General features: G+C 39.7%; 1 protein-coding gene across 1 annotated transcript in view; it reads right to left on the reverse strand.

The window, feature by feature from the left end:
• Positions 1–15,852, reverse strand: part of PPM1E (protein phosphatase, Mg2+/Mn2+ dependent 1E) — a 204,299-nt gene that overhangs the window by 13,377 nt on the left and 175,070 nt on the right. The window contains exons 2-4 of the mRNA XM_082705910.1: positions 12,755–12,873; positions 4,564–4,763; positions 628–816 (exon numbers count right to left, since the gene is read on the reverse strand). Of these exons, the coding sequence (XP_082562036.1) occupies positions 628–816; positions 4,564–4,763; positions 12,755–12,873 (508 nt within the window). The remainder of the gene's footprint in view (positions 1–627; positions 817–4,563; positions 4,764–12,754; positions 12,874–15,852) is intronic.

A 15,852-nucleotide genomic window follows, 5' to 3' on the forward strand; every position in this document is an offset into this window, starting at 1 on the left:
CCAGAATGATAATTAGATCAAAATTTTTACTTTTAGATCTTAATATAGAGCCCCTGTCACTCATTCAGAGTAAAAACCTTAGGTCTGATTAACCTTAAGAAACTAGGACATGAGCTCTGACTTTTCTTCCTGTAAAGAGAAGAATCATCTAAGGATTCGCTCTCCAAGCACATTTTCCCTCAAGAGATACACAGTGAAACACTGCCAACCCACTGAGAACCAAACGTATGGGAGTAATCCAGCTCCTGTTTCCTTTTTAGTCCATTGTTTTAATCACCGTATCCAGATTTTGTCAGCAAAAGTCTGCTTAGAGAGATGGTCCTGGTGTGAAGCTGACAGGCACTGGTAAATAAGAAAGCTAAAACTCACCTGCCAAATCCAGCGAGGGACTGGCTTTCTAGAAAATTATAACTTAGGAGTTTCTCTATAGCACATCATATCGCCCCACTAAAACCCTGAAGAGGGAATTAGAACTACAACAGAATCCAATATTGTGGGTCAAGAATACAGCTTGAAAGAACTTTAAATAATGCCTGCCCCAGAAGAGAAGATCTAAAACAGCTCCTGAACTACAAGGTGAGCTCAGCTAGTGCATTCGTGGTTGGAATTTCTGAGAAAACAGCATACCTCCCTGGCTGCTTTCTGCACAAACCGCTCATCAGTGACCCGGAAGGCCCGGCACAGGGCCTCTGCGGGATCGTGGGGGAACATCTCCTGGCGGACTAAATTAACATGCAGGTGGATGGAGGCATAAATGGCAGCATCCACTCCCCCGTGGCCATCAAATACGGCAAAGTAGGCTTGTTCTTCTTGGTCCTGTCAGAAGAAAAACAGAAACTGTTAAGGAAGTGAGGCACAGCCTGACTCAAATGACCCAGTCCTTCTCTGCTGCTCCCGTCACCTAGACAAGGAGACAACGTGCTTCTCTTTTTCGACATGCCTGATCGCCCGCTAACATACCTGCAGTACTAGGGCATCTGTGTTTACGCACACAACACTGCAACACAGTGTGGCCAATTAGCTCAGGCTGAAGTGCCCTGTCGGTGAAAGTTGTCGTCTTGTACCATGGAAACCGCCTACAGGCAGTTGCTTTAAAACTGCTGTTACAAGTTGTGGGAAGGGGGGAGGAAAGGGAAAGGATGAGGAGGAATTGAGCAAAAGCTGTTCTGGATTGTGTATTTTTTTCAAAATGAAAGTATTCTAATAAAATTAGAAACTAAGAACAATAGGAAATAATTGGCCTTCAGCCCAAGACCAATTATGTTAGGATGTTTAAAATACAGAGGGCGCTCGGGTGGCTCAGTGGGTTGGGCCTCTGCCGAAGGCTCTGGTTGTGACCTTAGGGTTTTAGGATAGAGCCCCGCATTGGGCTCTCTGCTCAGCGGGGAGCCTGCCTCCCCCTCTCTCCTACCTGCCTCTCTGCCTACTTGCGATCTCTCTTTCAAATAAAATCTAGGAAAAAAAAATAAAATACGGAGATAATGAAAGCATACAGATACTTCTAAACTACAGTATCTTCTTCATAAATCATAATCACATTGAACACTCACTGTAAATAAGAGAATCTCTAAATTGGTTAGCCAAACTTAAAGCACATCAGATGTCCAAATGCCCTATAACCATTTTGCCTCATCCCCTAACCAATATTTAGCTTCACACTTTCTGGGCCATCCACTGCTTGAAGCACTGAGGCAACTGCCAGAGGAGGATCTTCTAAACCAATGGTGTCTTGACAAAGGAAGCCTAATCACAATATTACATTTAAGCCATTAAGTAGTTTGCTTCTTTATCTTCAACTCCAGTGTGTACATCTCAGATCTAACTTACTTCAGAGATCTGTAGCTCACTGAATGCTCACTCGAGTCCTGGACTCCCTTTAGGCAACAGTATGTAATCATTTTCATGTGCAAGCTTTGACTTAATACTTGGGCTCTAGGAACTGAGTCTAGGCCCTGTCATTCAAAGGAAATCAAATATACAAAGTAAATCAGGTAATTTTCTTGTGCTTTTGCCTCATTTGTTAGCTAGGGATTTGGAAGAACTACTAAAACAACAGGTATATCTGTTTTGAAAAAATTCTTTTTAGGCACATGGGGGTGGCTCAGTGTTTAAGGGTCTGACTCTTAATCTGGCTCAGGTCATGATTTCAGGGTCATGGGATCAAGCCCTGTGTTGGGCTCTGCACTCAAGCACGGTCTCTGCTTGTCCTTCTCCCCCTGCTCCTCCCTCTCTCAAATAAAATCTTTTAAAAAATATTCCTTTTTTTTTTTTTTTAAAGATTTTATTTATTCATTTGCCAGGGAGAGGGAGAGAACACAAGCAGAGGGAAGTGGCAGGCAGGTGGAGCCCAATGCAGAACTCAATCCCAAGGACCCTGGGATCATGATCCGAGTGGAAGGCAGATGCCCAACCAACTGAGCCACCCAGGCATCCCAGAAAAAATTCTTTTTAAAGAGTATACTACATTTACAAAAGTACCAAATATAAATGTCCACAGAGTAAAAATACCCAAATATTATGGAATCAACATCTAACACCGACATTACAACTAGTTAATTAAACAGAACTATCTTGAAAAAAATGTCCTGATCTGGAGAATTTCTACCTATACTAAGGTAGTACTCATTTTTAAACAACTCAGTCGGCAGGATATGGGTAAAATTGAAAAACAGCATATCTAAGCAGTTTTTAAATGATGAGTGAGCTGATGTGGGATCATCACAAAGAAGGAGGGAACAACAATACCTTTTTGAGGCCATGAGAGTATAACTTTAAACAATGTCAGATTGGTAGGGAGATTCTTAAACAATATAGCATCCAAAGAAACAGAAGACAGCCAAGTGGACCTCTTAAAAAAATTAGTGTACCTTTTAAATAAAGAAAAGTTTTCCCTGTTATAAAGATGATAGATTGTTTATTTGGACTAATAAAGAAATCTATATTATCCCACCATTCATAGATAACCAGTCTTTTTTCTACATATATATTTTAGATAAACCAAAATTAGAATTATACTATACATAAAATTTTTAATCCTTTTTGTCATTTAGCATATCATTAGCATTTCCCCCCATGTCATTATTACTCAGACATTTGAAATGAATATGTACTATACATCTTATGACCATATTATAGTTACTCCCTATATGACTTTGATCATTTCTAGTTTATTATTGAAATTGTTATGTAAGACATTTATGTCAAAACATATATGTAAGAATTACCTGCATTTGTGTCCTTATGATATAAAATTAAAAGTGAAATTACCAGATCAATGGTAGTGAAAATATACAGATTCTAAGTATGTGTTGCCAAATTGCCTTCAAAACTGTTTCTCTAAAGCAAGGTGTTCCTTTCTGAGTTAGGCCTTTGGGCTGATTTTGAAGCAAAATGAAAACCAACCAGGTCAATGAACATTAACAATGCCCTCAGATCTGAGTATAATTTCAAGTGGGTGTGGTGATAGGAGGATTGTTTGTCACATTAAAGTTCACCTTTAAGGTAACATTTGCATGGGCATGGTAGCAGTTGGAAACAAGGATATTCACATATTCTAAAGGAATTTGGAAACAAAGCTGATCTATCTTTGCACCATAAGCACCAATTACCAACCTACCATCACTGCTTATCAGACCTTGACAGTTAGCTAAAATTTAAATTTAGCTGCTAAATAAAGGAAATATTGTGCTTTGTATAAATTACTACATTGTAATTTTTAAGTTATGGACTTGAGTGAAGAAAAGAAGCAAGTGACAGGCAGAGGAAACAAACCTATCTCTGTTGGCACTAACAGAATACAGTTAATAGAAAAAGAAGAGAAAGATAACAAGAAAATGGTTATTAAGCTGACAGGACTCATATGATCCAATTTGTCAGTCACAGAGATTCATGAAATATAATTCCATCTACTTTCCTTATCTCAGAAACTGAGATTTTAAAAAGAGAATCACAGTAAATCAGAAAACTGTCTCAGTCTTAAAGTCATCCTTTTATGTTTGTGTTTTACGTTGCTTCAACAACATAGTAATGTGGGAACTTAATAAACACCATCTGATTGTACTGTAGTTTCCTTTTTAAAAAACAGCTTTATTGAAGCATGGCAATTTTCTTTGATGCTTATATTATAGTTTATAGAATAACACAAAAAAATAGTAACTTCCCTTGCCTTCATGGAAGGGAACTGAGCATCCAAGACACAAGGACAAGAGAGATTTTTGTTTTCCAATCTGAACCGTATGAATATATTACCTATTCAAATAATATAAAATCGGGGCACCTGGCTGGCTCAGTCAGTAGAGCATGTGACTCCTGATCTCTGAGTAGGCGTTCAAGCCCTACGTTGGGTGTAGATTTTACTTAAAAATAAACAAACAAACCAAAATAACATAAAATAGTTTCTTTTCTGTTTTCTGATGCAAGCAAATTTGTGCCCCTCTGCCTTCAGTCCTATTCCAAACCATCAGGATACTATTAGAGGTATATTAGAAGTTCTCTTTATAGAAAAATAAGACCATGAAGGTGTTTTTTTTTAAATCTCATTGACTCTTGAGAAGGGCCCTTTACCTCTAGATTGAAGAGCATATTAAAGTCAGGAATGCAGACATGTTTGTCTTCCATTTTCCTGCGCATGTTTTTGATGGCATGGATTGACGTCTCATAATAAAGCTGGGGTCTCCTGCGGAGAGGGAAGTCTTTCACCCAGCTGCAGCAAATCTCGTGCAGTTTGCTGAAGACAGAACGGGCCAATTTCACTGTTTCAATCTCTGTGAAAGAAACACAGACACCCCCAGTGAAGAGCCTTGTAAAGCTGCTTTTCACTTGCCTGCTTGGTAAAGACAGAAGTAGGTCACCTTCATCAAGTACCTGCTCAACAGAAGTTCCTCCTGAAGAGAAATGAAATGTTGCTTCTGAAGAGAGAAAACGACAACCAATCTAGTAGAAAATCATCACCCAGCAACTGCCACTATGATATTCTTATGTCATGAGGAGAAAACCTCTGGCCAGGGTTGAATCTACTCCTAGACTGGATTTCTTCCAACCCTCAAAGTTCTCCGAGCACTGGTTCCCTTTTTGTTGGTTGCCGTGGTTATCATCTGGAGAGCCAAGCTCCCCCTGCTTAGAAGAATGACTGAAGGGGGGCCTGAGGAGCTCAGTTGGCTAAGCATCTGCCCTTGGCTCAGGTCATGGTCTCAGGGTCCTGGATCGAGACCCGCATCAGGCTCCCAGCTTAGTGGGGCGTCTGCTTCTCCCTCTCCCTCTGCCTGCTGCTCCCTCTGCTTGTGCTCTCTCTCCGTCAAATAAGTAAATAAATAAGATCTTTAAAAAGAAAATGAATGACTGAAAGATGAACAGTAGTTATCCAACCAACTGGATTATGAAAGACTTATGAAACATCATTTATTTACCAACTACAGGAATGAGAGTTTGATAAACTTTTTCTGTCTCTGTCTTTGTTCTGACCTCTTCCTTTACCTCCTTCCAGTTCCCTAAAAGTTTTTGGCAACAGCTTAAATAGTTTAGCTAAAGGTTAACAAATGTGGTAAAAGTTTTTTTTTTAATTCTCTAAGGAAAAAAGTACTTTTCTAAGGAAAAAAGTACTGTTAGGGGGTGCCTGGGTGGCTCAGTCGCTATGCATCTGCCTTTGGCTCAGGTCATGATCCCAGGGTCCTGGGACTGAGCCCCACATCAGGTTCCCTACTCAGCGGAGAGTCTGCTCTCCCTTTCCCATTCCCCTTGCTTGTGTTCCCTCTCTCGCCATGTCTCTATCAAATAAATAAAATCTTTAAAAAACAAAAAAACTCTGTCAGGACACCTGGGTGACTCAGTGGGTTAGGCCTCTGCCTTCGGCTTGGTCATGATCTCGGGTCATGGGATTGAGCCCCACATCGGGATCTCTGCTCAACAGGAAGCCTGCTTCCCCCCTCCCCCACCTGCCTCTCTGCCTACTTGTGATCTATCAAATAAATAAATCTTTTTTAAAAAACAACAACAACAAAACAAAAAAACTTCTGTCTTATGGGTGTAACCCTGGGTAGAACAAAGGAGATGACAACCAGAGGGTTCTTCACCTTAGACTGTTAAGTCTACTACTTGACCTATCAAGTGGAGTAGATAAGCTGACTTGGGAGGCTGACTTGCAGCCCTCGATGGAGGGACAGGTGTGTAAACCTTTCAGGCAATACTGACTAGTGCTGAAGAGACTGTATCTCACATCACCCCAGCTCCAGCTGCCCTCTACTCAAGATGCAGCTATTAAATAACCAAGGGGAGATTAAGTATTCTCAAGCCAGTATTTTAGAGATTCCTACATCTCAGATAAAAAGCTTTCAAATTCTTCAAAAATTCTTATTTTTTTCCACTTTACTAAATCAGATATAGCTTGACAGCCTGAGAAAACATGTACCAGATGGGCAATAGCTGCACGTGACTCCTCTGCTCTAGAACACAGATCCCACAGGAGAGAGACTTTGTGTTCTAGAATGGCCCAGGAACTTTTCTGTTTCTTTCCCTGCTGTTGCTTTAATCTGCAACTTCATTTACCTGTTTTCTTATTCAAAATCCTTCCAACAGTGACTATATTCAGAAAGCTTATCTGAAGGTTTTCAGTTGCCTTTCTTCTCATTAACATAGTATACATTGGTAAACCATGTTTTTGGCTCTATCCCCCTTGACATTTTTATATAACTGAAAATCAAGGGTATATTTAAAAGAGAAAGGAAGTTTAGCAAGCAAATGCCACCTGGGGAGGTGCCTATACAAGGGGAACCTGAGAAGGTGTATATAAGAGGGAAAAATACAAGCTAGTATTTTTATTGTTTTGACAAACTTCAGTCTTTATTTTTTAAAGCACCAGTTGCCAGAAACGATCTCTTTCAGCCAGCAATTACCTATTTGTAGCACTCCAACCCAACTGGTCTTTGCAGCAGCATAGGTGTGGGTTTGACTCAATCACAACAGAGGATTGCAAAACAGTAAGTGATTTTGGAAACACTGAGGGAGAGTGGAGTGGGGGTGAAACAAATCACTGATATTAACTGTCGGGATAGTTCTCAGCTTCCCAAATAATAGAAACCATTATATCATTCTTTAGCTTGTATATTACTCTTACTATATAGACCTGCACTGTCAAGTAAGGTTTCTCACTAGCTACATGTGGCCATTTAAGTTTAAATTAATTAAAATTAAGTAAAACCTAAAATTCAGTGTTTGGGTCACATTGGCTATACTTCAAATGCTCAGTAACTATGTATGACCAATGGCAGGTAGAGAACATTTCCATCACTGTGCTGTCTTTGGGGGCAGCGCTGGGTAGATTCAACTGGTTAGGGGAGGCAACACCAGTTTCCTCTAATATTTAGTAAACCAGTATATCTGTTCCTATCCCCTCCCAGTTGCTTCTTCCCTTATGTTCCCATCACACCATCTACTATAGCTCTTGCCACATTTTATAACAACAGATAACATTATTTAAGTGTGTGTTACGTCCTCTGTCTCTGGAACATTTCACAAACAAGTAAAACCATTTCAATCACAGGTCTGTCTGACTCTGACACCCATGCTCTACATTTCCCAAATTAGACTGTAGATACAGATTGTGTCTTAATCGTACTTGATTAGTCATAGTTCAGTACCTAGCAGATAGCAAGGGTTCATTAGATGTTTACTGAATAAATGGATATGCAAACTTACATAAAGTAACTACTAAAAAATGTATGCTTTTTTATCATCTATTCTATAGGTTTCACTGATCGCTCCACCTATTTCTATAGTGGTACCATTATTTTATAACTATCATAATTTATAACATGTTTTCAGATCAGGAGGATTAGCTTTCCTACCTAATACTAATTTTAAAAGATGTCAATTTGTAGTTTGACCTGTTTATTCATCCAGATGAGTTTTCTAATTATTTTGGCAAATTTGAGGGGGGAAATCTGTTGCCATTGTTTTGGGATCATCTTGAATTTGTAGAGTAATTTTTTTATTTGCAAAAAAAATTGATGTCTTTTCATATTGAGTCTTATCTAGGAACAAGTTATATTATTTCATTAATTTAAATCCTTTTTATGTTGCTCAGTAGGGTTTTAACATAGGATCCAGGATTTTTTTTTTTAAACTCTGTTCCCAATGTGGGGCTCAAACTCACAACCCAGACATAGACAGTCACATACTCTTACAAATGAGCCAACCAGGTGTTCGAAGACATCATATTTCTTAATGAATTTATTCCTAGTTATTTTGCTTTATTACCTATTTTGAGTCAGAACTTTGCTTTAATGTGTTACTTGCCACCTAGCAAACATTCCTCTTTCTGCCAGGGACATTTCCTTCTCTACTCGCAGTCCATGTGCATCTGGGGGTAAAACATGTGGATCCAGTCTAGCTAATTAGACAACCACATTCCTCTGACAATACTGATTGGTTCAGGAATTGGAAATAACCCAAGCTGAGCTGGTTAGAGTGAATCATGCGATTTATGTATGAAAAACTGAGTGAAGTTACTCTTACTTTGCTGCTTAATTTGAGTAAGCAGATGATGGGCAGATGATGACCTAGTGCTTCTAGCAGTCATCTTGCCACCACATGGAGCTGAACATAAAATCAAAATTAAAGTCCTGGCTGACTCAGTCGGTGGAGCAAATGACTCTTGATCTCAGGGTCATGGTTTGAGCCCCATGTTGGATGTGGAGCCAACTCAAAAAAAGAAAAAAAGAAAGGGAGAAAGAGAAGGAAGGGAGGGAGGGAGGGAGGGAGGGAGAGAAAGGGACGGGGTGAAGGAAAGGAGGGAAGAAGGAAGGGAGGGAAGGAGGAAGACAGCGGAGATCTGGAGAAATGTTGGGTTAAGATGAATCATGTGAGGCCTTGAATCTAGTTGTGTAGCCCATATGTTAAAGAGAAGCCAATAAATTCTGTTTTGTTAAAGCTAGTCTGAGTTGTGCTAGTGGTTGCTTGCAACCAAAAAATTCTTAAGTACACATTATGCATACATGCTAGATTTTGGTCTGAGCCAAACTTTGTCCTACAAAGTCCAAGATGTACTCATCTAGTTCTACTTTTTACATATACTTTTAAAATTAGGAATGGGTCATTGAATTTTATAAAATGCTTCTTTGGGCATCTTTTGAGATTATTCTGGTGTTTTTCTTTTGACCTTAATATATCAATTATCCTAATGGACTTCATATTTTTTCTGTTTTGTTTATGGTCTCAGCATAATGTGAACCTGATGGTAGGCCCTCAATAAATGAATGAATAAACTATTGTACTCAATACACAAATATTTTACTTAGGATTTTTTACATTGATACTTAGATTGATCTCTCATTTCCTTCTTTAGCTTTATTTCAGGCAAGTTTTCATATCAGTTTTATGTTTTGCAAATTTTCCTTCCATATGCAATTGGATAATTCATTTTAAAAACCATTAGAATTGTCTATCTTTGCTCATTTAAACATGTTCACCAGGAGAATTACCTATTCTTTGTCCTTTTTTAGAAGATAGCTCCTTGACAATCTTAATCTCTTTCTTCTTAGGTTAAGTTTGTCAATTTGTATTTTTCTAGAAAACACCCAGGTTTTCAGATTTATTTACACAAAGTTTTCATAATTCTTTTAATTTCCTCTGGAATGCCTTGGGTGGCTCAGTTGGTTAAGTGTCTGTCTGCCTTTGGCTCAAGTCATGATCCCAGGGTTTGGGATTGAGTCCCACATGGGACTTCCTGCTCACTAGGGAGCCTGCTTCTCTCTCTCCCTCTGCGGCTTCCCCTGCTTGTGCTCTCTCTCTCTCTCTCTGCCAAATAAATAAAGGCTTTTTAAAAAAAATTCTTTTAATTTCCTCTGTGTTAGTGACAATTTTCCCCTTCTTGTTTTTAATTTTTACATTGGGATATTTCAAATTGATTTTAGGTTGTCTGAAGAGGAGTTATATCTGCCAAACTAAATTTGTACCGAGAGATACAAGGTTGTTTAGCAAACACTCTGGTAGAAATGACATAAACATGAAAAGAACTTTAGGTTAAGGATTTTTTTTTAAGTCTATTTTTGGAAACAACTGAGAGGCAAAGGCATTCAGTGGGGACTTGAGTGCCTTGAAACCAGCAGTGCAGGCTTTACCCAGCATGCTCCTCTCCCACTCTGGCATACGGATAAACCCTGTCTGCCCACCCCCACCCCCAGATTCTCCTCAGTGCAATTCAAACTGAGGGATTTGGGTTAAAGAGATTAAGGATTTGCAAAGAGTTAGAATTACAATAGATCATTCTGAATCACAACCCTGGCAAGGAAACAACACTGGGTAATCTCTTGAAAAAATAGAAAATCAGAATGACCAATGATACCACCAAAAGAAAAAAAAAACCTCTTCATTTCACTTTGCTATCTTATGGGGGTTCAGTTCTAAAGCAGGCATGCAGGGCTACACTCCAGTTTTGCTACGTTAAGTATTCTCCTTCTGCAGGGAGTGTAGAACATTAGCATATAAATAATTGCTGCTTGAAATGGAAAAATAAAATAAAAAAGGGTGTGAAAAAAGAGAAAATTGTCCCAAGTAACAATCCACCCCCTCACAGCTGTAAATTACTCATTAGTCGTTAATGTCACTGTACTGAGCTGGAGCTGAGTCAGGCACCGCCCAGGCTCCGTGAAGCCGAGTTGTCTCCCTCATCTTTCATTACAGGGCTTTCACGACATGCATCAGTACCAGAGGGAAGACCAATGCTTTGTAGCAGGAATTCCATCCAAGTTGACTCTGGAGCAATTTGGTTCCAAGCGAATCAATTACTCTCAGTAAAAACAAGAGAAGGAATTCCTTTCTTGCCAATTTTCTATCAAAAATGATCTAGAAAAAAAAAATGATCTAGAAAGACAGAGGAAGAACAGATATATTTACTTTTGTATCTGCCTCAAGTTCTCTGGGATCTCATTATTCTCATTCATTAATATATGCTCTGTTCCTTATGCACCATATTTAAAGGCAAATACTTATAATAGAACAAAGTGAAATATTAAAATTCCTTAACAATTTTGAGTAGTAATTCCTAATATTTTAAAAAGATTTCATTTATTTATTTGACAGAGATCACAAGTAGGCAGAGAGGCAGGCAGAGAGAGAGGGAGAAGCAGGCGCCTTGCTGAGTGTGGAGCCCGATGTGGGATTCCATCCCAGGATCCTGAGATCATGACCTGAGTCGAAGGCAGAGGCTTAACCCCCTGAGCCACCCAGGCACCCCAGGAATTCCCAATTTTTACAAAAACTGCTATTTCCTTAGATCCTGTAAAATATGTATAAGCCTAATATGTTAATAAATAGGCCTTCATTAATAAAGCCTCTTAGGAGCACTTGAGAACCTCAGTGGTTAAGCATCTGCCCTGGGCTCAGGTCCTGATCCCAGGGTCCTGGGATCAAGCCCACGTGGGGTTCCCTACTCCTCAGGGAGCCTGCTTCTCCCTCTCCCTCTGCCCGCCACTCCCTCTGCTTGTGCTTTCTCTCAAATAAATATAATCCTTAAAAATAAATAAATAAATGAATGAATGAATGAATAAATAAATAAATAAAGCTTCTTAATTTGCCTGGAATAAAGATGTACAGTGATCCATGCAATGAAATCACATGTTACATAGTTGTCATGTAGAACTCTACTTATTTATTGGTAGAAATAAAATTTAATAGGGGCGCCTTGGTGGCTCAGTGGTTAAGCCTCTGCCTTCGGTTCAGGTCATGATCCCAGGGTCCTGGGATCGAGCCCTGCATTGGGCTCTCTCCTCAGCATGGAGTCTGCTTCCTCCTCTCTCTCTGCCTGCCTTTCTGCCCACTTGTGATCTCTGTCAAAAAAATAAATAAATAATCTTTTAAAAAATTAATATAATTTTTTTTTTAAAGATTTTATTTATTTGAGAGAGAGACAGTGAGAGAGAGTATGAGCGAGGAGAAGGTCAGAGGAAGAAGCAGACTCCCCATGCAGCTGGGAGCCCGATGCGGGACTCGATCCCGGGACTCCGGGATCATGACCTGAGCCGAAGGCAGTCGTCCAACCAACTGAGCCACCCAGGCGTCCCTAAAAAATTAATATAATTAATGAGAAGTTTTGTTACAACTGATTTCTTTAATTTTTATATGATTTTTTTTTACTTGGATTATTAAAGGTAAGCTAAATATTTAAAGTATGTCTTGCTCAAACTCTCTCCCCTCCCTCTCTCATCTTTTCTGTTGTGTCTTCACACTTCTCACTTTACTCTTTCCACTTATCTAGGCATTTTATTAATTCTGTTAATATTCTGATATTATCAGACCATATTCGGATAATATTGTTATATTAATCTCTTGCTCCAATTATCATATTTTCAAAATATACCTGTATTTTTCTTTTTCCCTCCTTTTTTTTTTCTTTTTAAAGACTGTATTTATTTATTTGTCAGAGAGAGAGAAGAGGGCATGAGCAAACACAAGCAGGAGGAGCATCAGGCAAAGGGAGAAGCAGGCTCCCCGCCGAGCAAGGAGCCCAATGTGGGTCCTCAATCCCAGGACCCTGGGATCATGACCAGAGCAGGTGCTTAACCAACTGAGCCACCCAGGCGTCCCTTTTTCTCTCCTTTTATTGACTAGTTTGAAATACATGCATTTTTTTCTCTTGCTACCGCTATAAAATCAACAAGTGGGTAAATATAATTAGATTTCATATGTGTAGACATTCTCTGTGGTTACTATACATGAGAATATTTTAGTATTTTTAAACAAATAATGTAGAAAAGGTACTCACCCACAGTCCCTTCTGTGCCATCTGTTTCCTTTGGGATATAATGTGCAGAAAGGTCACTCTGAAGGACTTCGTCTGATGTGGCTCTGGCTAAAGCAGCAGCCAAAAAGGAAGGGCAATTACTGAAATAAAAAAGGCCTATTTCAGTAAGAATTAGGAAATAATACATTTGATATTATTACCAATTATTAACATATCTGTCTCAAAACAAAATTGTGTCTTTAAACACTATTCAAGACATATTTATTGAGTGCATATTATGTGCTATACACTCTACCTTGGCTCTGGATATACACTGGTGAGTAACACAGACATGGCCAGTAGGGCTTAAAATCTAGTTAGGGAGACAGATGATAAATAAGTAAACAAACAGGATACTACTTAAAATTGGGATTTTTTTTTTTTAAAGATTTTATTTATTTATTTGACAGACAGAGATCACAGGTAGGCAGAGAGGCAGGCAGAGAGAGGAAGGGAAGCAGGCTCCCTGCTGAGCAGAGAGCCGGATGCGGGGCTTGATCCCAGGACCCTGGGATCATGACCAGAGCCGAAGGCAGATGCTTTAACCCACTGAGCCACCCAGGCGCCCCTAAAATTGGGATGTTTTATAAAAGAAACAAACAGGGTACAGAATTATAGAAGGGGGAGGGTCAGGAATCCATGTCTTGAAGGATAAGAAAGATTCGGTTCTGTGGATTTGGGAAGTTGGGAGAGAATATTCCAGACAGAGAAAATAGCATGCGTATAGATCCTTTCTGAGAGCTTGGTATGTGTGAAGAACTGAAAAAAGCCCAGAGAAGATGAAGTATGGTGGATAAAGAGGGAAGATGGCAGGGAATAAGGTCAGAGAGACGGGCAACAGCCAGTTATACGAACCATATAGATCATGGAAAGGAAAGTGATCGCACTCAAAAGTGCACTGGGAAGCTACTGAAGGTTGTGAGCAAGAGCAAGCCACACCCAGACATATTAATTAAAATATAACTTTAACTGCTGTGCTAAAGGAAATCGGAAAGAATGAGGAGGGAGGCCAATAAGGAGATTGTTGTAATCCAGGTGAAACTGAAAAAAAAATTATATATTCTAAAAAAAGAAAATACAGAACTTGCTGATTATTAGAATATAGAAATAAAAGAAAAGAATTAAGACTGAGTCCTGGGTTTTGGTCTGAGCAACTAGGTGAATGGTGGCATCCTTCACTTAGACGGAGAAACCAGAAAAAGAACAGGTTTGTGGAAGCAAAGGGTAAAGAAGAAAACAAGAGTTAATTTTAAAGCATGTTAAGTTGGAAATACCTTTGAGATACCCTAATGAAGGTATCAAATGAAGTGAAAGTTATTAGACATTGTAGTGTGGAGCTCAGAGATGATAGGAAATTTGGAAGTCATGAATGTATGGATGATATTTAAAACTACTGAAATAGACTGCATCACATAGGAAGAAATTATAAAAAGAGAATTGCCTCGTTTTCCAAACCCTTTCAGAATAGGAAAGTTATCTCATGCCTCACCACTGTATGTTGGGGAGTTCTAGAAAGGGTTTAAATAGGTTTTTTTTAAAGAGTTTATTTATTTATTTGACAGACAGAGATCACAAGGAGGCAGAGAGGCAGGCAGAGAGGTGGGGGGCGGGGAGCAGGCTTCCCGCTGAGCAGAGAGCTGGATGCAGGGCTCAATCCCAGGACCCTGAGATCATGACCTGAGCCAAAGGCAGAGCCTTAACCCACTGAGTCTCCCAGGTGCCCAGATAGTTTGCTTCCTTTAGTCACCACATTTTTATAACAAGTGGAATTATACTGACGAGGCTTTCATCAAGAAATTGTACCCAAGGAATCTCACCTGCACTTGACCTCACTGAGTTCCTAAACCTCTAGTCTGAGCCTGAGGCCGATAAGGGATGGAACTCTGGGAGACATTATGGGGGGTGGGAGTCAGGGGAGTGTATTTTAAATGTGTGAAGGATGTGAATTATGTGGCCAGAACAGACATGGCAGGGGCACCTGGGTGGCTCAGATAGTTAAGGAGCTGCCTTTGGCTCGGGTCATGATCACCATGTCCTGGGATTGAGCCCCACAGCATCAGGCTCCCTACGCAGCGGGGTGTCTGCTTCTCCCTACCCCTGCCCTTGTGCTCTCACTTGTTTTCTCTCTCTCAAATAAATAATTAAAATCTTTTTAAAAATAAAATTAAAATTAAAAAAATAACAGATTTGGCAGACTGTTTTTCTAAAACAAGCCACAACAATATTCTTGTAGCTGGTACAGCTGCTTTGGCAGTTCCTTAAAAATGCTGAAGCTCTTACATAGCCCAGCAACACAAAAACATGTACCTGAATATTCATGGCAGCATTATTCTTAATACCAAACAGTAGAAACAACCAACCAACCAATCAACTGATTTTGGATAAATAAAAGCAGCATAGGGGCGCCTGGGTGGCTCAGTGGGTTAAGCCGCTGCCTTCGGCTCAGGTCATGATCTCAGGGTCCTGGGATCAAGTCCCGTGTCGGGCTCTCTGCTCAGCGGGGAGCCTGCTTCTCCCTCTCTCTCTCTCTCTGCCTGACTCTCTACCTACCTGTGATCTCTCTCTGTTAAATAAATAAATAAAATCTTAAAATAAATAAATAAATAAATAAATAAAACCAGTATATTCATACATGCTACAATGTGGATAAACCTTAGAAATAATATGGCGATAGAAGCCAGTCACAAAACTTCAAAGCCTGAAATCACAAGGGAGGAAGGAGCAGCCTCTGATCCCAGAGACACAGCAGTCCACACTACAAACGTAAAGCCTGTGCACAGGAGCCCAGTGATAGGAGCCCAGTTAACAAACACCCTGACCTTACTTTCTTCCCATCTTCTTAACTTCTGCTAGTGCCTTCCACAGGAAAAGCAAACTGAAAAATAGGGAACAAAGAAGGCACCCAGGACAAGGATCAAAGCTGAGATGTATAGGGAGTGGTTTGGGATAGAAAAGAAAGCCATCTAGTACAGTGGCAAAAAAAATGCATTTTCAGTGAAAGTTTACCTTTCCACATATCACACAAGTGAGATTATATTTAAAAGTCTGACCACTGGAAATGAAATTAGATAAGGGAAGAA

This window comes from Mustela nivalis, assembly GCF_964662115.1.
Source record: "Mustela nivalis genome assembly, chromosome: 17".
Lineage (NCBI taxonomy): Eukaryota > Metazoa > Chordata > Mammalia > Carnivora > Mustelidae > Mustela > Mustela nivalis.